The sequence below is a fragment of the Syngnathoides biaculeatus genome, chromosome 20 (genome assembly GCF_019802595.1).
Source record: "Syngnathoides biaculeatus isolate LvHL_M chromosome 20, ASM1980259v1, whole genome shotgun sequence".
NCBI classification, from domain to species: domain Eukaryota; kingdom Metazoa; phylum Chordata; class Actinopteri; order Syngnathiformes; family Syngnathidae; genus Syngnathoides; species Syngnathoides biaculeatus.
Window position 1 is genome coordinate 7,110,165 of NC_084659.1, and position 26,366 is coordinate 7,136,530.

General features: G+C 46.6%; 4 protein-coding genes across 5 annotated transcripts in view; 3 read left to right on the forward strand and 1 right to left on the reverse strand.

The window, feature by feature from the left end:
• Positions 1-26,366, reverse strand: part of gnptab (N-acetylglucosamine-1-phosphate transferase subunits alpha and beta) — a 54,054-nt gene that overhangs the window by 4,443 nt on the left and 23,245 nt on the right. The window contains exons 21-22 of one of the 2 annotated variants that reach the window (XR_009793048.1): positions 24,437-24,510; positions 926-989 (exon numbers count right to left, since the gene is read on the reverse strand). Coding sequence is in view for 1 of the 2 variants with exons in the window: in XM_061807006.1 (XP_061662990.1) it covers positions 24,450-24,510 (61 nt within the window). In the remaining variant the exon portion in view is untranslated. The remainder of the gene's footprint in view (positions 1-925; positions 990-24,436; positions 24,511-26,366) is intronic. The other variant, XM_061807006.1, reaches the window with a different exon arrangement.
• Positions 945-2,585, forward strand: spic (Spi-C transcription factor (Spi-1/PU.1 related)). Its single transcript, XM_061807032.1, has 5 exons — positions 945-999; positions 1,083-1,173; positions 1,250-1,362; positions 1,439-1,565; positions 1,867-2,585. Exons 1-5 carry the CDS (start codon positions 949-951, stop codon positions 2,253-2,255), a joined length of 771 nt encoding a protein of 256 aa, XP_061663016.1. The 5' UTR covers positions 945-948; the 3' UTR covers positions 2,256-2,585.
• On the forward strand, positions 2,683-6,015 carry spi2 (Spi-2 proto-oncogene). The gene is made up of 5 exons (XM_061807044.1): positions 2,683-3,228; positions 3,295-3,379; positions 3,486-3,556; positions 3,788-3,887; positions 5,521-6,015. Exons 1-5 carry the CDS (start codon positions 3,226-3,228, stop codon positions 5,826-5,828), a joined length of 567 nt encoding a protein of 188 aa, XP_061663028.1. The 5' UTR covers positions 2,683-3,225; the 3' UTR covers positions 5,829-6,015.
• mybpc1 (myosin binding protein C1) lies at positions 13,777-25,270 on the forward strand. Its single transcript, XM_061807008.1, has 25 exons — positions 13,777-14,361; positions 15,079-15,227; positions 15,304-15,421; positions 15,498-15,546; positions 15,993-16,049; positions 17,256-17,422; positions 17,493-17,625; positions 18,445-18,569; positions 18,648-18,753; positions 18,838-19,004; positions 19,091-19,256; positions 19,335-19,441; positions 19,520-19,656; positions 19,742-19,901; positions 20,018-20,122; positions 20,192-20,380; positions 20,865-20,999; positions 21,076-21,243; positions 21,344-21,432; positions 21,527-21,722; positions 21,798-21,937; positions 22,017-22,176; positions 22,384-22,520; positions 22,610-22,796; positions 25,168-25,270. The coding sequence occupies exons 1-25, from the start codon at positions 14,145-14,147 to the stop codon at positions 25,263-25,265; spliced, it is 3,462 nt and encodes a 1,153-aa protein (XP_061662992.1). The 5' UTR covers positions 13,777-14,144; the 3' UTR covers positions 25,266-25,270.

The following is a 26,366-nucleotide window of genomic DNA, read 5'->3' on the forward strand; positions in this document are numbered from 1 at the left end:
GGTCAGCGCACTGGCTTCCAGTCAGCTTCAGAATAGATTTTAAACTTCTGACGTCTAAAAAGGAGGGCGAAAAATGCGAAGATTCTCCCGGCGCACAAACACGGACGAGCGTTAGCCGGACAAAATGGCGGACGGGGGACGGGCGTCGTGAAGTCGAAACGTCTTAGGTCGAGACAGTCTTAACCTTGACGACCCCCCGTATGGATCATATTTAATTCTGGTGTTTGCAACTTGGCTGCCAGGAGTAGTTTTATATCGATAAAACGATGTTTTAAAGACATAAAATGCAATTTTAAATTTCGACTTCGACCGGGAGTAGCATTACACAGCTTGAAGCCTCTTTTTATTTAATTATTGTACTGTAACGCCATTAAAAAAAACAATCTTGGAAAAAGAATACTGTGAAAATATGTATGTAAATTTTAAATGAGTTTGAAGCATCATTTTTTTTTCCAAACACCAAAGGTTTTTTTTTTTTTTTTTTTTTAGCAACAGGATAATAAAATGACATTTTCAGGCATTTACTTGAAAAGTGTATTGTATATAGACAAACAGTAAACGCAGTATTATCAGCAATGGCTTTTCCCCACCACCTGTTAGTCGCGTTGTGGTTTTTTTTATTCGAAGTCGGGCGGCAGTCCTTGAGGTTGACATGCAAATAACCCATCAAAGTGCAGCGGTTGCGAGCGGCTCAAGCACAAAAAAGGGGAAAATACTTCCGATCCATCTGCAGGCTCTGCTTTTTTTTTTTTTTTTTTTAAATCTAGGTACTATGATATCTACTGTATCTGTGCCTCGCAAACACACACGCACGCACACCCAAAAGAGAAGTGTATCACGGTTCGGTTGTGACGTTAACGCATTTAAATTGCGCGTCGTCCGACTATTTATGCCAGCGGACAGGTAGCGGAGAAATGTTTCCTACCTGTCTGACGTCGGCGTCCACCGATGAGGGCGAAAACCTCCTCGGCGCTGGGCCACGCTCGCTCCTACAAGATGGTGAGTGCGTGCGTCGGGTTAGTCGACCATCGAATTTCGGATGTGGCACCGCGCTGAAATGCGTTAAAAACTCAAAACGACAGCACTGCTTGGACAACGACATCAACCAACACTTCCAGGATGCCATCGACGTCATCCGGCAGCAGCATTCGGGTCATCCCTACTACGACTCAGGTATGGCACCAAACGACGAGTACGTTTCCCATTTCATATTTTACGACAATTCTGCGTGATTTTACCTGCACTCAAGAGTACACGTACTACGACCCTCTGGGCGCTCAGCAGTGTCAGGTCTCCTACTGCCTGGTCGGCGCCCACTCTGACGTTCCGGCCCCCTTGTACGACTGGCACGACACCGGCGCGGTGAGTGGCGGCAAGCCCGAAAAGATAAATATGTATTTAGCGTTTGAAACACGACTAAGAATTATTGCTTGAGCAGCAGCAGCAGCAGCAGCAGCAGCAGCAGACGTGGTGTCAGGTGTTGCCCGAAGTCTCCCCAAAACAAAGCGAACCCCCTCACTTCTACCCATCCCAGCGCCTGCCGCCGCCACAGAGGAGCAACAGAGGTAAATGCGCACGGTGGAAAAAGTGGTGAGGCGGTTGCCCGTGCGCATTCAGGCCCACGGGTTTGATCCCTGCCTAATGAAAATTAACACTTGCGAACGCCCCCGTTTGGAAGTTTTAAACACGAGTCTCAAAGTGATCGGCAGACTAATACGGCGGTGATCATTTGTGCTTCACAGTCAGGAGATCTGGGCTTGAATCTATTCAGCCATTTAACCCCGTTTGCTTTGAATAATATGTTGTTGGACAAGTTTGGATTATTTACGTGCTATCGCATTGAAATGCTGTCAACGTCGAACGCAGGTCGCAAGAAGCTGCGCCTGTACGAGTACCTCCACGAGGCCCTCCACGACCCCAACATGGGCGACTCCATCCAGTGGAGCGACAGCGAAAGCGGAACCTTCCACTTCGTGTCCAAGAACAAGGAGCGGCTGGCCGAGTCTTGGGGCCAGCGCAAGGGCAACCGCAAGACCATGACCTACCAGAAGATGGCCCGGGCACTGCGCAACTACAGCCGCACGGGCGAGATCGTCAAGGTGCGGCGCAAGCTCACCTACCAGTTCAACCCCGAGGTCTTGCACAGGCTGGGCTCGGGGCGGGCGCCGCCCGGCCCGGCGGCGCCCGACTGGCAGGGCTGGTACGGGCAGTGCCCGGCGCAGAACTACGAGCACGGCTTCAACGGGCCTTGTTGAAGACATTCACAGACTTGATGGCCCAAATCATGTCATAACTTGACTTTTGCGTTGTTCTGGTTACGTGTCCAATGAATTGATCCCACTGAAATGAATCATTTAGGTGCTCTCGCCCTCAAAACCACACCCCAATTTCTTGTGTCATGTTTCTGCACACTGCGTTGTAAGAGGTGATTCTAAAATTGCAAAGAAATAAACTGGTTTTACATGGACGTGATTTGTTTACCACGCTTTGAGTTAGAAATGGAGCATCTTATCCACGCTCCTTGCAAGTGTTTTGGTTTTATTTTTGTGCGACTGACTGTTTGTCGTCAAGGGCACCACTGCAAGACAAGGCAGGCAATAAATCAAGCTGTCGTTCAGATACTTGCTTCGTTCCTGACCCCCCTCCCCCCCCCCCCTTTTTTTTTTTTTTCGTGGGTCCGCTTATGACAAACGCGTCTCTTGAAACCGGCTTCAGGGGCGGAAATTTCAAGACGTTTGGTTCCGCTCCGATCGAGTGGAGTGATCGGGGGAGTCTACTTTTTAAAGGACCTCCTGGAATGGACCCTTCGATCCAACACGGGAGACCCCGTTGTGTCTTTTCGGGTGTGGGTTCCCTGAAACTTTTCCGTGTTCTAACGTGACAAAAGACAGCGACAGACTTCAGCAACATTATTTAAACGCGGCCGTTGCGAGCGGCTCGACACATCCTGTGAGGAAAAATATGGCCGCAAGTGTGTTTTTCCTGAGACAGTGGTGGCGGGCACCAGACGCGGCCTTATCTGGCCCAGAGGGGAGGATGTGGTCAGCCCTGGGGGGGGAGCTTTTGTTGACGGCCTGACTGCTTGCTACCGGCGTAGTTGCGGGATGGAGCCCATTGTTACCGCAGGGCTCGCAAACCTCACTCCCCTCGGGGTGGGGTATAAGAACAGCACCGCGACGTACTTTGTAGACATTATTTGGACCCGACTTCGCCGACCGAGCAGCGATGGTAACGAGCAATGCGCAGAATCTCACTCGGGAGAATATCAAATATTGACTAATAAATCTCCTTCAGAATTCTTGCCAGGACGACCAGACTGACTTGGAGGTGATTTTAGAATTCCTGGAGGAGTACCACAGGCAAAACTCAGAGAACAATGGTACATCCGTGTGTTATTATGATTATTATTATTATTATTATTGTTGTGTTTTTTTGTGGAGGGGGGTGTCACGGATAATTTGATGCGCTGTTGCACTTGACCGTAGGCGTGCAGGAGGATGCAACCAGTGTGGGCGACGACGCTTGGGAGCAATGCTGGAGGCCTTGTGAGCAACCTGTGAGCGTCAGCGTATATGTTTTGATTATTACTGCTACTCTTCAGTTTATGTTTAACAAATTAAGTGATGATGTGTTCATATTTCTTGAATAATACAGAGGTTCACAGGCTCCGCCAGAGACATTGAAAATGCAAAAATACAGCTATTTTTTGGTTGTCCGTGGTATTTTGAATCCATTTCAATGATAGAAAAACATAACTCCGGGTAACTATTCATTTTGTCTGCGCTAGAGCATCCCAGGTGGCCCTCAGGGGGCCCCGTGCGAGGCCCCCGCTACCTCGGTGACGACGAGACAATTAAGCAAACATCAGGACACGGCGGCCGGCGGCGGTGAGTTCTCCTTTTTTCTCTCTCTCAACACACGCACGGTTATTGCCGGAGGAGCTTGTTGCTTCAAAGCAAAGAGCTGATAAACAATGCCGCCTTTATCTATGAGATAACCGCAGGGTTTGCATCTATCGTCCCGCTCATGATTTTCTGGGAATTGTTACTTTTGAGGAAATGATTAACAGTAAGTGGTGTGGTGCAGATGCGTGAGAGAGGGAGAGAGAGAGAGAGAGAGAGAGAGAGAGATACTGTCAGTCATCTATTATGGGCGAAACTTGACACCCACCAATTTTTGCTGCTAAATGTGCCACCCTCCAATTACCTGTCTGGCATATTTGCATTGGCAAGTTTTACAACACGCACAAACATCTCGACTGTTTACAATCACGTTTTTAAAATTAAAAATATCTGCTTCAAACCAATATGGCTGACTGCCCGTGTCTTTTTGGTTGCAGCTGTCTTGAGACTTTTTTGTGGGTCGACCCATGATCGACATGCCAAGCAACTTTCATGACGTTCGGTCAACTTGGCTTCGGGGGCTGAGTTTTCCCCCCAAGAAGGCCGCTTCTTCTTTTCCTTTCGCCGTGTCCCGATTGTCATCTTTTTCCATCTACGCCGATCTCGTGCATCTTCCTCTCTAACCCCCAGGGTCTTCATGTCCTCCATCAACCTTTTTTGTTGGTCTTCCTCTCGCTCTCTCTTCCTTGACAGCGCCATCCTCGGCACCCTTCTACCAACGTACTGACTCTCTCGCGTCTGGACATGTCCGAACCATCCAAGTCTGCTCTCTCTCGAACCTTGTCTCAGAAACGTCCGACGTGGGCTGTCCCTCGAATGAGCTCGTTTCTAACCCTATCCAACCTGCTCACTCCGAGCGAGCACCTCAACATCTTCATTTCTGCCACTTCCAGGTCTGCTTCCTGTTGTTTCCTCTCTAATCCGTACATCTTGGCCGGCCTCACCACTGTTTTATAAACTTTGCACTTCATCCTAGCGGAGACTCTTCTGTCACATAGAACACCAGACACCTTCCGCCGACTGTTCCACCTCGCTTGGACCCGTTTCTTCACTTCCTTACCACACTCACCGTCGCGCTGTATGGTTGACCCCAAGTATGTGAAGTCGTCCACCCTCGCTCTCGCTTCTCCTCCCTCCTCCGTCCCTCACATTCACGCACTTAATCCTGTTTCACTTTGGCTAATCTTCATTCCTCTCCTTTCCAGTGTGTGCCTCCATCTTTGTAATTGTTCCTCCACCTGCTTTCACTGCAGATCACAACATCACCTGCAAACAACATCGTCCAAGGGGAATCCAGTCTAACCTCATCCGTCAGCCTATCCATTCCTCCCGCACTTTCCCATAACCTCGTTGTGTGGCTCATCAGCTTGATTCCTCTGTAGACTAGCACACTTTTCCGCCATTGTTCTGACATCTTCTCTCCCGCTAATATTCTATTGAATAAGTTGGTCAAAAACTCCACAGCCACCCCTCCAAATTCCTTCCATACCTCCACTGGGATGTCATCAAAAAGGCTGCTTGGTGTAAATCGATGAGCCCCCCTGTACTGATCAATTTATCAATTTTACTTGCTAAAAATGTAAACAAGAAGAGACTGACCAGTCACCGGTCCACGCAGGTCGAAAAGTTCGCCTGTTTCACTTCATCTTCGAGATGCTGGAGGACCCCGCCATGGCCCACTGCGTTTCCTGGGTGCCGTCGTCCTCGGGCGTCTTCCGCTTCTCCGCCCACAACAAGGACCAGTTGGCGGCGCTGTGGGGCCAGAGGAAAGGCAACAAGCGGCCGATGACGTACCAGAAGATGTCGCGCGCCCTGAGGAACTACGCCCGCTCGGGCGAGATCTTCAAGGTGAAGAAGAAGCTCACGTACCAATTCAGCGAGCGCACCCTGATGCTGCTGCACAAGCGTCACACCGGAGATCCGTAATGGAAACCGCAGCTGGACACTCACCGGAGTTAAATGTTTACATGTCCAAAACACTTTGATTGTAACCAAAAATAAACTTTTTACATCAAAACCATGCCTGCACTGTATGCGCCATCTCCATTAAAGACAACATTTTTCTTACCGCAACCACAAGGTGTCACTCGAGTTCATCCCCAACAAGCCGACAGCCGCCCCCCCACCCCCCACCCCCCACCCCCCACTCCCACCCTCCTCTCGTGGCCTTGTGACATCATGGCTAAATCACCCCTGTGATGTGGACTCTATGAGTTGCATTGCCGACGATACCAAATGGTTTGGAGCTTTTTGCAGCCCTGCGTCCAACATGACACCCGTTGCCTAAGCCCAGCACTTAATGTTGGAGTCCACCGCCCCGCTTATAAATGGGCCAACTGGGGGCACAGAGTGTCTGTTACCAAGAAAGGCCACCCGCTCAAAACCTAATATACATTTATATGAACATAATATATATTACGTTTGATATTTTCAACTGGTGGTCCTGTTTTGTTTACATAGAAACGTCACCATTGTTCTCCAGAAATAGATGGGGTGTCTTGGTTGAACTGTGCAGAGGTTTCGGCGTCGTCTTGTTGGAAAAGCTTGACTAACTAACGCAGTTCCTGGGTTTTTAATGTCAGACGCCCACGTCAAAGTCAAGCTATACAGCAACTAAGTGTAGGTCCCAAAGGCAGCGCCCGAGCATCTCCCCGCAGTTCAGCGTTGTCGAACGACAGCATTCCTGCCATATTATCCTGACACCTGGGGCATGTGGCGTCGGGCTGCAGCGAGTCATCGCAAACGTTCCCTTTACCGTCAATCCGAGCGCGGGGCGGGTACGTCAGAAAGTGGCAACACCTTCAGTTTCTCCGCCTCTCCGACACAGCCAACCTCGCAGCTAGTTATGGGTCTGTATCAACATCGAAGTATATAATCGGCTGAATTAATTGCAATTGCCACAAATAGGACCCCGGTCTTGTGCTGCAAGGGTGGGTCCGCCTCGGCACTGTAGTTTATTTTGAGACGATCCCACATAAGGCTATAAATAATCTCTAAAGCCGCCACTGAAAGTAATCCCTGACAATACACTCTAAAGGACTGTTTCGGGTCCCCGAGTGAAAAGAATGTTTTAGTCAGGAAAATGTTTTCATGTGAAAGATCACACCGACCCAAAGTCCACAATTGCTTCGATTCTTTGGTCGATGGTAACTAGTATTAATGTCAAAAGTTTCTTTGCAAGACCTACGCCAACAGTCTAAAGTTTGGATCCATCTTCTTCTTCAAAAGTGGTGAGAAAGTGAGTCAAAACCTTTGACTGCTCGTGGAAACATGCGCGACTAGCTCCACACTGAATTCAAAACACCTTACTCCCTTCCTTCCAAAAAGATGGCATGGCAGCGGATTGGTTGGGGACAGTGATGCTCAGTGTGGGCCAGACAGAGCTTAATTTTCCACTAGTGAGGACAGGGGGAGCATCTATATAAGGCCTGAAAGCCTGGTCCCTCCTGGATCTGTCACTGTTCCTCCTCTCCTCCCCCTGCCAAGACCTCCAAAACGTATCCCCGCGCCCTCCTCATCTCCCACCACTCTCATTCGAGATCGCCAACGTTCTCTTGCTCTACCTGCCGCCCCCCCCCTTGCTGGCGGACTCTCCCGCGCCTCGTCCCGGCGACCTCCCGTTGAGTCCTACAGCTTGGAAAGCAGCGCCTTTTGTTGACCGCCTGACACTCTTGTTGGGACGCGGCTCAAGATGCCAGAGCCCCCGAAGAAAGGTAGGGGTGCAACAGGGATGAGCGTTTCACGGGCACAGAAAAGTAGTGAAGTGGGACGACAGCTTTGTGGTCTTGGTGTTGCACGATAGACGCATGCGTGTATGGAACACCAGAGCAGCACGATCCGAATTAAATGTTGCTACTCAGGCTACGGGGACCGTCCAGCAGAAATCGGTGGCCGTACTTAGGATCAACGATACACGTCGTTCCAGTTGTCTCCCGGATGATTAATGACAAAGTCCATATAAAACTGGACACCTCGTCTAAAACCATTCCACCATCCTGCCTTCACTTTGAAACCATGATATCTGTCATCTGCAACATCACGTCCATCAACATTCCTCTCTAATCCATGCCTGTCTATCATTATGGGATGGTATTCCGTCTGCCTTCTCCACTAGCAACTCTGCAGTGATCTGAGAATCATCAGCCATGTCCATGTAGAGTAAATAAAACCTATTTGGGGAATCTTCGATGCGTCTTCCTAACTGGCAGTTGATAGTTTGGGCTTTTTTTTTTTTTTTTTTTTGAACTAAATCTGATCTTCTCAGCGTCCCTTGGTTTGTCCCTGGACTTTCCGTATAGTCTTTCCATCAAAATGATACATTGCTGTATTCTATTTTCCTTCCGAACTAGTTGTGCCAAGGTATGAGGGATGCTATGAGCTGACCCAAGCAACCGAATATCAGTGCAGATTCTTGTTGGGTCACAAGTGGTCATATAAGTACAGTACGATGAAGAAAAAAAAATTGCAGAAGTGAAATATAAGTTTACACTTATTTTACGGGAACAGTTCAGTGTTTGCTTCCTCCTTGCAGCTATTGTCACTAGCTCCGTTTGTCAAATTTTAACTAAAAGAAGACTTTGTTATGTGGGGCTGAGAAACCTACGACTAGGCCGTATGGGATTGTGCCACTACAGGATTGATCTTAATGAGGAATTTAGCACAAGGATGTCTTCGCTGTGTGTACATCCATTGATCCCCTCAGAGATAGCCACTGACAAGCGTGACCATAAATAGCCGCGCATCTCACGAGGGATACTGTAAATGTGCGCAAAAAAAGTATTGTTCTTCAGATGAGTCGCACCAGCTGTTGTTTTGGATGCCATGCCCCCCCCCCCCCCACTTTGGATGACAAACAGGAGATGATGGGGTGCCAGAGTATCTCTTGGGGCCAGGATTCTTGTCCCTGGAATAGTTCAGAATGAGCGCACTTTTAATCCCCAGCCCTTGTTCCCTGCCATCTCCCTCCACTGACACCCAAGCCTCCTACCCCCCCATGCCCCTATCCACCCCCAATCCACTGGCCAGGCACCAGATCTGACAACCCCCCCCCCCCCCCAGCTACTTTATACATCAGTCAAGGGGCATTCACCCCTTTTAACCCACTGCCCAGACGCCTTCCACTACTGTCCTCACCTCGTGCCCCTTTGTCTTGGGTTTCACTCGTGGAGAAGCCCACAGTACCTTCACTGCTTGATACAGTTTTTATCGTCAATGAGTTTCAACCCTCTGCCTGGGCTTTCTCCTCCATCTCGTGTTACACAACAGGCCCTTTATCAATCAAGACATGTCGTCATCTGATTGTCGATGAAAACGAAAGGTGGCCTCATCCAATTCCATTAAAGGGAGACGGCGGGAGTGCAATTGATGCGGGCTTTATAGACGCAAGACGTTTTAATTGACCCACTAAAGGTCTATGTTAGGAGAAGCAACTCTGGCAACAGTTAGAGCCTGGGTGAGCCCCTTTCTGTCTGAGCGCCAGCACAGGCAACAGCTGAAAATACCTGCAACCTTGTCAGCTGAACTGGGAGATCTCAGAGGTAAAACTAAACCTTTCTGCACCCTCGTTATCTCCGCGCCCATGAGAGTCAGCCTCGTTCCGGCCGTCATGACGTGACTCAGTCGGATTGCTCTGCAGTGGCCAGTAACGCATTGTTTAGACGCGAGCGTCGCGGCTAATTCGGGGTGTCAGGATGCCGGCGGAATCATTACAAAATGTACGGATAGCCAAACCTGAGACGACAACGGCAGAAAGTGGCTCACAAAAAACAAAAATAGTTCTCAGCAGATGTTCTGTAGACAAAGCTGAGATTGCCGCGTTGACTGGTTGCACACAGCTGATTATTTTCACGCGTTTGAAGAGTCCCATCATGAGGTCTTCAAGGAGAAGGTTAAGGTTTTTGCTCCAAGTTAGCGTTGAGTCTACACCAGGTGAAGGTCATCAACTTACACGCTTATCCATTTCATGGTTGTTATCACTTTGCTGCTGTTTATCTTCGCCACTAAACCTTGACTGGAGCGCTGCGTTCCACAAAAATAAAAAAAAACATATGACAAAGAACCTTCCATGGATTTGGCAATTTGACGTGTCCTGATGCAATACAATAAACACCTGAGCAAAGGTTAGAAGGTGACCAGTTTGTTACAATAGACCAAAACAAATCCCAATCTGAGCCCTAAAAATAAGAGGCATGTCCAGATGTGCATTTCCTTTAGGGATTGGATCGTCTCCCAACATTTTTTGCTCCAATAACTCACTAATAACTGCAGAGCTCAAAAGCTGTTTGGGGTTTTGCTGTCATCGCTGTGGTTTCATTGGCATGGTTGGACGAGGTAGAGGGGGAACAAGTGGTGATTCTTGGAGACCTCCATTCGAACCAATTCCAACTTTAGGGAGTCAGCTCACGAAATAAGTCGCGTGAAATACTCACACACTTTTGTCTTTTTTTTTTTTTTTGTCTACCTATAGATGAGACGCCAAATGGCCAACCTGAAGGTGAGTCCCCAACAACAGCCCTTCTCTTGTCACCACACTCTACGATGATGTCCAGACAGACTGAGACATGTCTCTGGTTTGGTAAACGTAACGCTCCGAACCATAACTTAGCTTAACTTTAAGGGACAAAGATGCATGCTGGCATTCATCCATTCTCCACTGCTCGTCCTGTTCAGGTCATGCGGGAGATGGATCCTTTTCAGCCAATTTTGGGGCAAAAGGCGGGGTTCTACCCTGGATCAGAAGCCAGATATAGACAAACAGCTGAAAAAACAATTTAATGAGTTTCTGGAGTATCTAGAGAAAACCCTGGAATACAACTTGAGAACAAACAACACAGAAAGGTCAAAATCCATATTTGAACCCTCAACCCTGGGCTCACCACATTCTCTAATGTGCAGCCAAGTTTGAATGGAACAGGATTTGAAACGATAGCCAAAACCCGACCCATTTGGTCATTGCTGACCTGGGACTCCAAAGGACTCTCGTTTAAAAAAAAAAAAAAAAAGTAAGGCTTAATGATACAAGGGCGTGAGAACAGTTGTAATGCTTTTCAACCGTAGCTCAGCGTAGAGGGACAGAAATGGACTTCAGCTGATTCTGGCTATGCAAGAAAAGACCAGAAAACAACTCCCCAAGAGGAGATCACAAACCTTAAGACAGGTTGAGCCTCGCAGACAATATGAACGTGCTGCGGTGCCCTGCAGTGCCGACCACCGAGCTGTCAACATCTCTGACATTCCTCTCGTCCGCCAGCTGATCCCTCGCTGTTGTTTCAGCTGACGCGCCGGGCCGCCCCGTGCGAGGGCAGGCGGGTTGGGGGCGGCTAGCGGCTAGCTTTCCGCCGTCGCTGGGATTTGACCTTGGAGCCGTAGCATCTTGAGGCTCAGGCTGGGAGAAGTTCTCCGAAAGTCTCCCTAAAAATACCCCGAAGGACTTTTGCAGAATAACTCCAGCCGTGGCTCAAAGATTACTTTGTGAATGCCCTGTGCTAACCTTAGCAAGCTAGTTTTAAGTATACTGTAGCAGAAACTACTTACTATAAATAAACATGAACAATTGCATTGTTGGTGTTTGTCTCGTCAGAATGCTGTGTATAAAGTACAACTGTTACCTGCGTAGATGTGTGTATTTCTGTGTGTCATTGTGTTTTTGGTGTACACGAGGGTGCGAGAGGCACGGCACACGCTTTCAAAAGCTTTGTGCTCATCCGAATCCATCCGCCGCTTTGTCACATTATGTTCAGAAAGTGTTGCACCAGACAGTAATGGTTCCCCGCTCCTACCTGTGATTGCGTTGGAGGTCTCGCCACCCCCAGGTGGGTAACCTTGACCATCCACTGTCCTCATTTTTTTTTCCCATCCTCCCCCCACACTCCCGTCACGTGTCGGTTTTGGGGTGTGCCATCACATATTATTATTATTATTATGATTTACATTGCGAGGCCTGCGGCTTCTTTGTGGTGGAGGTCTTTGTGCTGTTTTGTGGTTCTTCCTGTGTTGCGCTGCCTTGTACTTGTCCTGTGGCTTGACGCTTTTCACTGCGAAGATGTTTTTGAGATGTCACGCGGGAAGCTATGGCTAAGGTATGAGTAGTAGCAGTGAAAGGTAGGTGTGGTAGGTATGGTCGGAATCTCGAGCCTCAAGGTAAACAGTTTTGAGTAAAACTAGAAATGATCACGTAAGAGCTTAAGGTAATATCTGCATTAAAGGTGAGTCACCAAGTTTTCTGGGACCAGAAATCTGAGAAAGTCAGGACAGAGTTGTCCACATTGTTTTTTTGTTCTTGTTTGCAATACATTATACAGGTGCATCTCAATAAATTTGAATATCTCTGAGAAATTTTGTAATATCTATTTCAGTGGTTCAATTGCAAACAAAAGAAAAAATTATACACTGGTATTATCTTGATTTACTAGACACGGAGTCAACTATTTTAGCTTGGAGTTCATGAAGACCCCAAATTTACCATCAGCAAATATGAATTACATAATATAACAACCAGTGATAGTCAATGTAAAAATTGTTGGGAAGTGGAATTGCGAATAGTGCTTTTCTATGTGTCGAATTATTATTATTTTTTTTAATTGAATAACTGAAAAAAACCATTTCTACAAGATTCCAATTAATTGGGATGCACCATCGAGGTAAAAATGTGCTTTTCTTTGCGGGCATTTTTGCACGACTTTGGCACACGCTGCTTTGAACGCGCACCACCAGGTCGTCACTCGAGAAGCTCGCAGGAACGCACGCTACGCAAGATCCGTTCGTGATCTCCCGCTGCCACGCACTTTTTGGCCGTTTTGAGCTTTGGTGCTCAAGGGCTGCATGTTCGGCCGCCGTCACCCAGCTTTGCGGCGTTGGCTAGCTGGATCTATTTGTCAACGAACGACTTTATTGCAGATGGCGACGCCGTCCCAGCCACTATTCTGCCCCCGACACCCTCTGCAGGTTGGTAACCAAACAAGGCGCATTATTGATCTTACCGTGACAGCAAAAACCTAAGACGCAATACAGTTTAGCAAGCAGTCAGTAATAGGGTATGTTACTACGATAAATATAAAGACCAGCGTTAGTCTGACTTCTGCCTTTGCACTTGACCCTCCCAGCAGGATAGACTGTTAGTTCAATGTTGAGATGTATGTCACTTCTCTGGCGTACATGCAGTAACAGTAAGTGTGTGTGAGACACCCCAGCATCAGACTTTATTGGACTAATAAAGGCAACGATGCGACATTGGTACTCCACATGTATGCATAATGCGGATGCCGATTGGTTGCTACTAAGTCAACTTAACCAAAAGTCATGCAATTTATTTCCACTTTCCGACTGATGTGTCACGTTCGAGGATTCGTCTTACGACTAAAATTTAGAGTGATTGAAAATAAATGCAAGAGCATCTAACGTTGGGCATCGGGAGAGTTGAAAGCACCTACCCATGAGCCTCCACTTATCATTGTCCATGATGACTGTGCTTTTTTTACAGAGGAAGCCAATTCACTCAAGAAACTGTCAATTGAGCTGCCTAGTAAGACGACTCTGTTCAGTCCCGTTACAGCGTTTCTGGCCGACGCAGTCAACTTCCCTAAATCACTAAATTCCCCCCAAAAAATTAGAGTGTAGGAAACATGTTGGAAAACGTGTTTTGTTTTGGGGGTTTTTTTTGGGTGTGTTATGACAAGTTGTGGTAGTACAACAGAGAGAAGTGAGGATGTTTCCTTGCTAACAAATTAACATCCACCTTTTAACTGGAGATTCCACTTTTCAGTTTTTCCCTTTTTGTGTATATCCCTTCAAAACAAGAGATACAAGCTATCGTCAATGCTCCCCCACCCCAAAAAACTAATCGCTTGGCTTTCATTTGTGTTGGCGTGTGCTCACTGCAGCGGACTTTACAGTACTATTCCCGCCAATATGCTGTAAATCTCTCTTTGTCTTTATTTAGATGATAGCGTCCCTGTTACCTCCATGGGGAGAAAAGACTCAGGTAATTGAGTGGTAGACATAGTCACTAGAGTATTTTTGAGATTGTTCCGCACACTAGGGAACAGAGACTAGTGTTGCTTATGTTAAGATCTTCCGTCATCCTTGTCGGACATCACGCAAAGTAAGTTTTGTGCAGCTTCATGTCGATATCATGCTTTCAATGTCGCTTGAACTGCTGACGGTGAATGTGAGAGAGTGTGTCCAATTGTGCGTCTGTCTTGTTTGTGTGTTCACACTTAACGGTGCAAAAGACGGGTCGTTTTAATGTGGTTCAGGTTTTCGGTGACCAAAATGATTGAGTTACATCTCTTTTTTTTTTTTTTTTCCCTCGAATTTACAACGGTATGCATTTGTCCTCAATGTGAACCAGTGTGGTCTTTGGGCGAGTCCCAGCCCCCGGAGGAACTGGACAAGCCTATCGAGACCCCACCGCTCTCCACCCTGCTAATAGAGAGCCCTGTAAGCGGCATGGTGACTGTCGGTAAGCATAACAGATAAAACAAAAATGCTTAAAAATGCTTCTTGTGAGAGCTACGGATAATTGGAGAAAACATCCTCCAATGATCCAATGATAGAATCCTATAAACAGAAAGGTCTCTTGTTCTTTGTTCTTGTTGCTATGTTGTTCCTTGTTCTTTGTTCTTAATGTCATACCAGGGCAGCACCGACTGCCGGAGAAAAATTCCTCGTGTGGTTTGACACACTTGGCCATTAAAGCTGATTCTGATGAGAATCCTCTTTACTTGCCAAGTATGTCAAATAAACAAGGAATTTTTCCCCGGTAGATAGAGCCACTCTCAATAGACTAATACTTTTGAGACATAAAACATCAAAATAACACGACAGAGAGTCACTTAGCCCCTAGCGAGCAATGTAACGGCAAATGGGAAGAAGTTCTTGGAATGTCTGCTGGTTTTAGTTTGCACTGATCAAAAGCCACTACCTGAGGGAAGGATCTGGAAGAGGTGCTTACTAGGATTTGGAAGGTCCAAGAGGATTAATTGAACATGTCTTGGCACTGAGTCAAGGTGCTTTTAAAACTAAAGGTCAGGACTCAAAATTGATCCGTGGTTGTTTTTGTACAAGCATCTGTCAACATTATGGCATTACTCGATGCATATTAGCAACTTTGAGTTCCGGGGAATCAAAATTTCATGTCTGAAAAAGTAATTGCTGTCACTTCTGCTGCCCGACAAAGGTGGGGACATCACGTTTGTCGCAAAAGTGGAGGCCAAAGACCTTCTCCGCAAACCAACCGTCAAGTGGTTTAAGGGAAAATGGATGGACTTGGCAAGTAAGACAGGGAAGCATCTGCAGCTCAAAGAGACCTTTGACCGCAACACCAAGGTATGGATCGGCCCTCGAGAGTCCATCGGATAGAACGCCTAATTGCGTGATGATCTATATGAGACTCCTCGGACAGATCCACACGTTTGAGATGCAGATCATCAAAGCCAAGGAGAATTATGCAGGCAATTACCGGTGTGAGGTCAGCTACAAGGACAAGTTCGATAGCTGCACCTTTGACCTGGAAGTGAAAGGTCGGTTAAAGCACCAATCAGGCCGTCTCGTCGAGACATGAATGTGGTACCGTTAATGTCTACCGCTGTCTTCCAGAAGCTGGTGGATCACAAAGTATTGATATCCGATCCGCTTTCAAGAGGAGGTAATACAAGAAGACTGATATTTTCGAGTGTGTATTCAGTATGCAACACAAAGGTACCATCTTGTAAATGCATACAGTACGACGTGATATGATTGATAGCAGTTATATCAATTATAATCAACCCAGCAACTCAAGCGCCTTTACCCAACTAAAGGCCAAATCTGATCTATTAAATCACCCTCAAACAATGTGTCTGGAAAGCAATACAAAGCGTCCTGGCGTCATTGTCCCGTCACAATGTGACAATGTCACCCCGGGTCACGACTTACACAAGCCACCTTGTTTCAAAAACCAGACATCCAAGTCAAGAGTTTTGTGTAAGCGCCAATCATTTGTTAGCTCGCAGCTAATAGACTGATTGGGAAATGGCTTTGTGTTGCTCTTTTAGCATTGTTTTCTCGAGATTGTTTGATTGAATCTATATTAATCTCTCCTTTTAACAACAGCAGTGAAGGCCAAGAAGATGCAGGGGAGCTTGACTTTAGTGCTCTCCTTAAACATAGGTGAGAATCCCACGCCCACTACACAAGGTGGACGTTGCCCCCTTCTTCTCGCATTGATTTCATGTGCTTCATTTGGCTTCCTTTGAAAAAGGCGCCGCTCTTTGAATGGCCAGACTCTCGTGGTTGCTCAAAAGAAATGCAATGATGCAGATTTAAGCTTAAGATCAACGCAGACGTGGCCTGATGCATTTAAATTTTATTTTTGGGCTTGTCTCTTCTTCTCCCCTACATATTCAGACATCAAAGGTTAGTAGAGCAAAAACCGTATATATTAAAAGAATTAGACCTTACTGCGGGTGAGTACTGGAAACTTGTAGCCCCCAGCATGACGGGGGGCCTCCCGGATTGGGCGAGAAAGAGTGTTGGCGTACTGTAGCGTGGTAACACTTCATTTGAAAGCACAATTCCGAAAGGCTCCTGCTTGCAGCTGACAATGGCGGAAACGGTGCCGGACCTGGAGCACCGTTTCCCATTGGAAAAGATGTGCAAGGGCGCCACAGAGAAATGGTGCGGTAAAATAGTGTTATCGCTACATTGTCATTCTATTTCAAGTGGGAAATACAAGACAAACACAGCCGTGTTTATTTCGCCTTCCAACGTAATAATTGCCTGAAAATAAACAGAAGGAGTAACGAATGGAGTAATATTTTCTGACGCTTTTCATCCTGCTACCTTTCAGACATTTGGAAAAATGTCCACGAAAGACAGAATTGATTGAACGCTCTACTAACGCGCACGTCGCTGCTCCGTGCAGGCCAACGTGTTTTACTAACGGAGATACCACAAACCTAAGCCGGCACCCGCCTCCGAGATTCTAACGCTGTGCGAGCGTAATTGAAAAGATCAGTGGAATGAGTATAAAACAATGGGATCAGCCGGACGGGAAAAGGGCAACCGCTTGATAGAATACTGCAGGCAAGAACTTTTCACAAAAAACAACAAGCTCGTCATCCACATGGCGTGGAGGATGCCCTCTGTTGTTGTTGCGGGATTTGGCAGTTTAGGGCCTTTAGCACCAAACATTCCTTTCCGAGATTCCGGCGGACGTTGCATGAAGCCCATCTCCCTTTGTGCGACATGTCCTGGGGAAATTGGTGACTGTACCGCACTGAGAATCTCATGTTCTAATTCAAATTCCTCAGAACATGTTTTGCAAACGCCACCGTTTGACTCTTGTCGTGACACAATAACATCCGACACCCCCAGGGAGCACAAACAGCAAGATGACGCTCCCGAGGTGGACGTCTGGGAGATCCTGAAGAAAGCCCGTCCAGATGAATACGAGAAGATTGCCTTCATGTATGGAATCACAGATCTGAGAGGCCTGTTGCGGAGAATGAAGAAGATTCCCAAAGAGGAGAAGAAGAGCGAAGGTAAAGAAGAGTCATCCAGCGATGGTAATTCCACAGCAACCTGATCTGACGTAAATGCGCCGTTCCACAGCTTTTGCAAAGAAGCTCGACCCGGCGTATCAGGTGGATAAAGGCGGCAAGATCCGGCTCGTTGTCGACCTGACCGACCCTACGGTTGACCTGAAGTGGTACAAAAATGGGCAAGAGATCCGTCCCAGCCCCAAGTATGTCCTGGTGTCGCTTGTTGTGTATTGGAGCTGTTGTCTGCCCTTGAAACACAAATGAAGTGCATTTCACACGATGCCATTCATTTGCGGAGACGTGTCCTCCTATACCAGTTGTCTCACCAATGTCTTCTCGACTTCAGTGTGGCTCCCATCAGTTCCCAGGACTGCGGAGCTACATTTGAGTGATAATCACACGTGTACTATTGTGTTTCATTGCCGTTTGTATGCCTCTGGACAGGAAATGTAGTACCTCCCACACAGGCCTTTAACTGAGTGTGGCTTTGGCAAAAGGGTAGCTATAAACATTTAGACAACTGCTTGTGGTTCTAGTTCTCATGGGAAACATTTAAAGACAGTGTAGATGAGCTCCTTCAGAGCGTCACTTAGAGTAGATGTGATCCTAGTCCTCCGCATAAACCTAAGTCAATGTCAAAACCATGCCAAGCTAAAGCCATTTGGGAGGCTACTGCCGTGTTCTGGTTTCATCGCCAGGACTTCCTGTCATTCTCTTGATTGACTACCGCCTCTGCCTATGTCTGTCATGTTATGATGCGCCTTCCTGTCTGCCATAATCACTTCCTGTACACTCCGTGTGCTCTGGCTCTGTTCTGGCTCCACCGCTGACCTTAAGTCAAAGTCAAAGGAAGTAAGTCGATTTCTCCGTCCAGCGACCTCCATGTTCAGTGTTGCAGAATGAACTGCTCTCGGATTTGATGTGCATGACGCATTCTTTAAAATTCATTAGACTCATCCATATTTTACAAAGAGTGAATGTTGCGAGTTGTTCACTCAAGGTAACTAACGGATCACGCTTAGGTACATATTTGAGCACAAGGGCACACAAAGGATACTGGTCATCAACAACTGCACCCAAAGCGATGACGCGGCGTATTCTGTGGCGGCAGGCGATGAGAAGTGCTCTACGGAACTGTTTGTCAAAGGTACCGCAAGCAAATATTTAATCTCGGGAGACTCCTGTCGGTTTTCTCTTCAGCGCTGTTGCCATTTTTCAACCACAGAGTTGCCGATCAAGATCACGAAAGGCCTTGAGCCTGTTGCGACCACGGTGAATGAGAGGATTGAGCTGGAGTGTGAGGTGACGGAGGAAGGTGCCCCAGTCAAATGGTAAGATGGTGTATAAACCACAATAAGAACCACGTTGAAACGTCCTTTTCTTGAACCATAGCTGAATGCTGCTACTTCTCTCAGGATGAAGAACGGTGTTGAGATTCCAACAGGGGTTCGATCCAGATATCGAGTCAAGTGTGAGGGAACCAAACACACCCTGGTGATCGACGATGCCTCCCTGGAAGATACTGGGACTTATTCCATCATGGCCTCTGGTGGATCATCAGAGGCTCACGTACAGGTTGACTGTATGTAAACAGTGATGCTACTTTTGCTCGCTGTTCTCGTAGATTGGCTTTGTTCAGTTGTGAAATGGACTCAATCTGTTCAATAGTGAAACCACTGAAGATCCATCAGGACCTGCAGGATATAAAGGTGATGCTGGGCAAGCCTCTCAATTTACACTGCGAGATCTACCCAGGCAACGTCCCAGGCCGATGGTACAGGAATGGACAGCTGATCCAGCCCAATGACCGCATCAACATTGTCCACAAAAATAGGTATGACCTCATTGTCAAGACTTAGAAAATGACTGCACACAAATGTTTAGTGTTGAGTAACAAAGGTGTTTTTTGCAGGGTCCACGAACTTTCAATTGAAACCAGTTCCCTTCACGATTCTGGGGATTACACTTTTGTACCTGAGGGGTACTCTCAAAGCCTATCTGCCAAGGTTCATGTTATAGGTATGTTCCAATAAGGCTAACTGACTTCAGATCACGCACCCAAAGAAAATAAGGACTGGAATGTAACATTTTCTTTAGACCCACCAAGGGTGCACCTGGAGGGCTTGAACTTCGTGGACAACACTGTGACAGTTGTAGCCGGAAACAAAATGCGCTTGGAGATCCCCATCAGTGGCGAACCGGCCCCCAAAGTGGTATGGATGAAAGGTGAAAGGGTCAGTATCCAACTTTTACCTGCAGCGCGGGCAGACGGTACTTTACGAGGTCTGAAATCTTTGGCCGCCTCCATCTCTCCTTCAGGTTATTCTCGAGTCTGGCAATCGCGTTCGAGCTGAAACGTATGTTGACCAGACTAGCCTGACAATTGAAATCACAGAGCGCGAGGATACAGGCAATTACAAACTAGTCCTTCAAAATGAGGCCGGTGAGGCCTCGGCTTCCATCAAATTGAAGGTTGTAGGTAAGAGATCACACAGACAAACGCACATGCGCACGCACGCACACACACACACACAGAAGAGCGTTGCGAAAAATCTAAATCTCCACAACTCCAAAGCACTTTCTCGCTTTCTGCAGACATCCCTGATTCTCCAGATGCGCCTTTGGTCCCTGTGATAGGAGGCGACTGGTGCCAGATGACATGGGAGGCACCCAAATATGATGGCGGTTCACCAATTTTAGGTAAAGCTAAAAACCTCTCTCACGGATTTACTGTGCCGGGAAAAAAGTAAGAACGTTTGTCCTCCAAAGGTTACTACATTGAGAGAAAAAAGAAGCAGAGCTCAAGATGGATGAGAATCAACTTTGACCTGATCAAAGAGACAACATACGAACCCAAGAAGATGATTGAAGGCGTGCCATACGAAGTCCGTTTATTTGCAGTCAACGCCATTGGCGTGTCCAAGCCCAGTGAACCATCCAAAGCCTTTACCCCCCTCGGTGAGTTTTCCCAAATGATCTTTTTAGCGTCGACCGGGACAGTAGATCGGCATGCTTTCTGGAGTGCCTCATTTCAGCACAGTGCCGTCACCAGCGTGTAATGTGGTTTAAAAGACTCGTCATTTTTTTTTTTTTGCCCGGAATATTCAGTGCGTGATGTGCCCTTGGGACCCGGGGCACACAGCTGTTGCGTCCAGTTTCACCACCATCCAAAGCATTCAACTAAGACTTTCACTGGCCGTGCAGGAGCTTCAGAAGATATTAAATATTTCGTTATAACGACTGCCACACCATCTGAGGATTAGAGGTTTAGGAGATTAGGTCCATGAGAGGGTTCGCTATGAGTTAAATGTTTCCGAATAAAGAATGGACAGAGACCAGAGGTTGGCAGACACTGAGGCGCCTTGCTCATGTGCGTGTGTTGCTCTTGTTTATGCCGTCATAAAAATGAAAGCCTGATGAGCAAAATTTCCATCCTCTTAAGCTGTGACCAGTGAGCCCACCATGCTCGTGGTCGACGACGTGACTGACACAACAGTGACTATCAAGTGGCGTCCTCCAGAAACCATTGGAGCTGCTGGTCTTGACGGGTATTTGGTGGAGTACTGCCTTGAAGGATGTAAGACAGCATGCTCTCCCACAATGGAAGTTGAAGAAGGAAAGGATAAAATGATGAAATGTTTCTTCCCGAACAGCTGATGACTGGAAAGCAGCCAACACTGAACTGATAGACAAGACCAGATACACGATCAAAGGCCTGACATCTGGGACTAAAGTCTTAATTCGAGTCAAGGCTGTAAATGCTGCTGGAGCCAGCGCGCCACGGAATACTCAGCATGCAATTCTTGTCAAGGAGGTTATTGGTAAGCAAAAAAAAAAAAAAAAAAAAATGGAGAGAAAAAAAATCAATAATCAAAAATGAAATTTAGCTCTGAGAGACTTGTATTTTACGTCAATCCCAAGAACCACCCAAGATCCGTGTCCCTCGACACCTGAAGCAGACTTACACTAAAAGAGTTGGGGAAGCAGTCAACCTTGTAGTGCCGTTCATGGTAATGCACAGTCAACACCTTGTGATGTTTTTGTTTTTTTTCGGGCAATATTGAGCAGAACTATCTTCACACCACTGTGACGATATCTCTATAGGGCAAACCAAGGCCGAAGGTTACCTGGCTGAAGGATGGTCAACCCATAGATCCCGCCCATGTCAGCATCCGCAACACGGACTGCGACAGCATCATCTTTATCCGTAAAGCTGAGCGCAGTCACTCCGGGAAGTATCAGATGAAGGTGCAGGTAGAAAACCACGTCGATTCAGCCGACATAGACATACAGATCATAGGTGAGGTAATGAAGCATGGAAGGAACATTTTCAAGGCCAAATCTTTGGTTCATTTTTCCATTTCCATGCTGTCAGACCTACCTGAGCCTCCCCAGATTGTGAATATCGACGATGTCTGGGGAGAAAATGTATCTCTGTCCTGGACCGCCCCCAGAGATAACGGCAATGCCGCGATAACTGGCTACACCGTTCAAAAGGCAGACAAGAAGACGATGGTAAACTGAATTTGAGGAAACCCTCAAAGTCTGATCGTTTGTTTGTTTGGTTTTACATGCTTTGCTGTGCTCAACCTAGGAATGGTACACGTGCATAGAGCACTATCATCGCACCTCTATCGCCATCACCGAATTAGTGGTCGGGAATGAGTATTTCTTCAGGATCTATTCTGAGAACATGTGTGGCCTTAGCGAGTCGGCCACCCAAACCAGGAAAAGCGCCCTCATCGTCAAAGAAGGTACGGGTTTCATATTTTTCTTGTTTCCAGGTTACCTGGAGAAATGTTTTTGTGGGAATAATTTGTCCGGTCCACACGTTGGTTTATAACGAGGTGATTTTACAAAACTCGTCAACGAGAAAGAAACAGTGTTCATTCCCATAGGCAATTGCCCACGATTCCACTCAGTATGATGCACGACCCTGTTCTTTACACTTCCATCCCAAGGCATGAAGATGAAAATCCCCGAGTACAACGACCACGACTTCAACGAGGCCCCCAAGTTCACGCAGCCCCTCATCAACACGTTTGGCATCGCCGGCTACAACACCACTCTCAACTGTAGCGTGCGGGCCCACCCCAAGGTAGATGCTTAAAAGTTGGAAGCCACTGAAGAGCAACATGCAAAAGTGTCTACGGGAACTCTAACCCTACGTTTGTGTCTTTACCGTAGGCCAAAGTGACCTGGATGAAGAACAAGATCATCATTGGCAACGACCCACGCTACCGCATGTTCAGCAACCAGGGCGTATGCACGTTGGAGATCAGGAAACCAAGCCCTTACGACGGCGGCATGTACACATGCAGGGCCATCAATGACTTGGGGGAGGCCCAGGTGGAGTGTAAGCTGGAGGTCAAAGGTAAGTCTGGATGCAGAGCGGCCTGCCGTGCTAGCCAGGCACTATATCATACTTTTGGGTTCCCAAGGCTTAGATTTACCACTTTACTTTGAATTAAAATAATAATTTTGGGATTCATAGAGCTTTGGGAGTTACAAGAGTTTCAAATGTGTGTTGTCCTCGCCTTTCAGGACATGTAAGTATCTGGTTTTTGTCACGGGGGCTCTCCAAAGATGATTTGAAAAGTGTTCATTGATGCACATCTCTCCGAGATATTCATGAAACAATTCTCCTCAATATCTTAATGACACTTGATGGACTAAGCGATATTTATGGTCGACGTTACGTGAAAACTGTGCATACAGACAAGACGCTCCAGTGCCACCGGAAACCGTGCGGGAACAGCGTTCAGCCCAGAAGTGAATAATTTTATAGAAACGGTGGACGCCGGTGAAAAACCAATCCCATCTTCCTTCTTCATGTTTCGGGAACGTATCGATCCAGATCTTCCCCCTCTGGCGGATTAGCTGCTAAACCAACGCGATCATGGCGTCGAACTAACAGAGTGTTCACTGTGTCTATTTTTCCCCATACTACGATCACAAATGAGCTTTTCGTGGTAAACCCAATCAATTTGTCCATCCGTTTTTCTTTTGATCCAAAATGGACTAAAAGAAAAACGACAACAGTTGGAGACGTGATTTGAATGGGTTGGGGACAACGGCGTCCCTCCAAAGGTCCCTTCTTCACATATCGATGGTTAACCTCAAGCTAACGTCATTGATGTATTTGGTCCAAGAGGGAAATTTCCCTCTTTAACACGCGTCGCCTCCATTATCATTTTAAAAAGGCGCTGAGGTAGGTCGCGTACACGTTTGAATGTCATTCCATGTCCAGTTTCACCTTTCAAAGTTCTCAACAACGGTGCCACTTTCACTTGTTAACTCCTCATATAAAGAGTTCAGTAATCACTCAGCGGTACTCCCCCCTTGGTCTACACATATAACCCCACGTAAACATTTTTTGTTAACCCCTATTCTCTTCTTCTCCCCCCAGTCCAAACTCAAGAATCATGAATGTTTGTTCTGACATAAGGTAAGCTTTCATATGGATCCGGCATATGAAGCTTATGTCATTCATTATGCATCCCGCCGTCAAGCCTGCTTTTCCTCTCCTAACTTTGACTTGCTGGTTGGGACTGTGGCCGCTATTCCCCTCGCAGGAAGCTCCCCCCCCCCCCCCCCATCTTGGAAAGAACGTCAGCCGTTTTAATGTAACGGGATTTGCATGAAGCCTCGTAGCCGGACTCCTTTACAAGTCCATTTTGTATTTCTCAGTGGTTGCCATATTGTGAGTCTTAAGTGTTTGGTGCAGACGACGTGAGGTGAGTAAATTGCTTGCTGGACAACAGTTGACAAACCACTTTGGTTTTTTTTACACAAGTCATTGAAAATAAGTAACACTTCTTATTTAGTGCAAAACTGAAGACTTTTCCGGTTCTTTTCTGTGATGGATGACTATTTTTTTTTTCGTATTTTGCAAAGCGGCTCTACGCACAAGGCTTAAGGCTTGCGTCCCACTTCAATTCTTCTTTGTTCAGAACGGTTTAAAGTGCTAGAAAACACATTTAGGGGAAAAAAGGGTAATATTTTACAACTTACCTTTGATGTAATCTCACATTGTCGCTGCGCCTTGACACATTCCCTTAATTGCTGCGCATGAAAAAAAAATGGTGCTGTGAGGAAGAACAAGAAAACTTTTTCAGAACACTCGCTGTGTAGACTTCTTTGCTTCTGTCATCCGAGCATGAGATAACTTCTGCATAAGGCATTTGCTCAAATAAAGTAAAATGACTTACCATTTGAAAGTGTTTGTCACAAGTGTGGTCCGCAGGGGTCTTAAGAATCAAGTGACCCAAACTTACAAGTATGACAAATTTCGAGCGGCCGCATGAACAATTTTATGCTTTGAGATGGATACAAAAGTTTGAGACTCGAACGGCTCGCGGTGGCAGCGACTGCGATCCAAAATCACTTCACAAGGACCGTTTAGCAGTTGGCAGACTCTTCAAGCTATTTAATGCCGCCCCGCCTCAATTTTAGTCCCAAAAAAGATAGATAATGCCATCGACGGACGAACGAAAACCCTTCGAGCAAATGGTGGCGCAGCACATGAACACAATGTAAAAATACCAACAGGCATATCCAGCATTTTTGGAGAACGACTTTTACTGCGGCTGACTAAGAAACTGTGTCCGACCGTCTCTACGTCTGCATTACACAAAGCAGAAGTGAATTGGGACAAACGACAGCTTCCTCACGCTAGAAGTAGTTTGGGCCGTTCCTGCCGACGTGATCACGAGTCTCCCCTCTTGTCCTGCTCCCGACTGTAGGAGGGTTCACCTTCTACGAACTGATGCAACGCGGCGTGCCCCTCCACCTCATTGACAAGTACATGACAGAGACGAAGGTTGTCGAACAAGAGAAGTAGAGACTTCCGAGCTTTCTGCGCTGCCGCGAGCGACACCCCTCTTCTTTCACCGACGCCCGACCACTACGGGAGGCCAGCAACCTGAAGGCGGATGCGGGGATGGAAGGGTGAACGGGGGCCGAGGGGGAGGAGGGCGCGTCGGGCTTTGCGTGGCATGCTGTGTCACCCTCTTGTTTTTTTTATTTGTACGTCTTCGTCGGCTCAGATGCATGTCAACAGCTCTGTTTGTTTTGCTTCGGTGTGAAAACAACTTTTAAGAATATCACACGACATCTTTTTTTGGGGGGTGGGGTGGTCATGCGCGGTGAAAGGTGGGGGTTGTAAAAACAAAACGTTTGGTCTCGTATGGTGTCTCTGAAGAAAATGTTGGATAAACGAATGTGTCAATGACTTAACAGCTTAAGAGAAGGGAAACTTGATTAAAAAAATGTGGTTTATTCTGCAAGAAATGTTGTCATTTCTTTGGATTCATATTGGGAGACTCGAGCTAAGATTGACGCTCGGTCAACATCCACCTGCTTTCCTAATTCCTATGTAATTATGGCCAATGGGTCACAATAAATGGCAATTTTAATTATCATTTTAGTTTACCATTTTTACCAAAGAGTGTCTGCTACTCTGTTTCAACCTGATTATCATGGAAATGTAACCCTAACACAGCAGAACTTTCATTCCCCCCCCCCCCCAAAAAAAAAAAAAAATTGTTGTTACAGTCTTGAAGCCACTTTCACATTATGGAGGGTTCGAACACTAACTCTGCACATAAATGTAGGAAAACAAACTAAACGTAGTGCACATAAAGATTAAATACAAGTTATACTAAATGATTAAAAACAAACCAATTTCAAAGTTTAAATTCCAATATATTGTCCTAAAAATCTAGACAGAATAGCAGTTGTAAATTTAAAAAAAAAAGGATTGGACAGTGTACATTAAAGTACAAACAAATTAACATTTGTTTACAATCGAAAAATGTATGCTAAGTGGTAAAGCGTTATCCGAATACCATATTACATTTGAACAAATGGAACAAAAACGCGTCTTCACAAAAATAAAATTGAAAGACATGAATATTACCAGTCTCATGAATTTAAGGTGAAC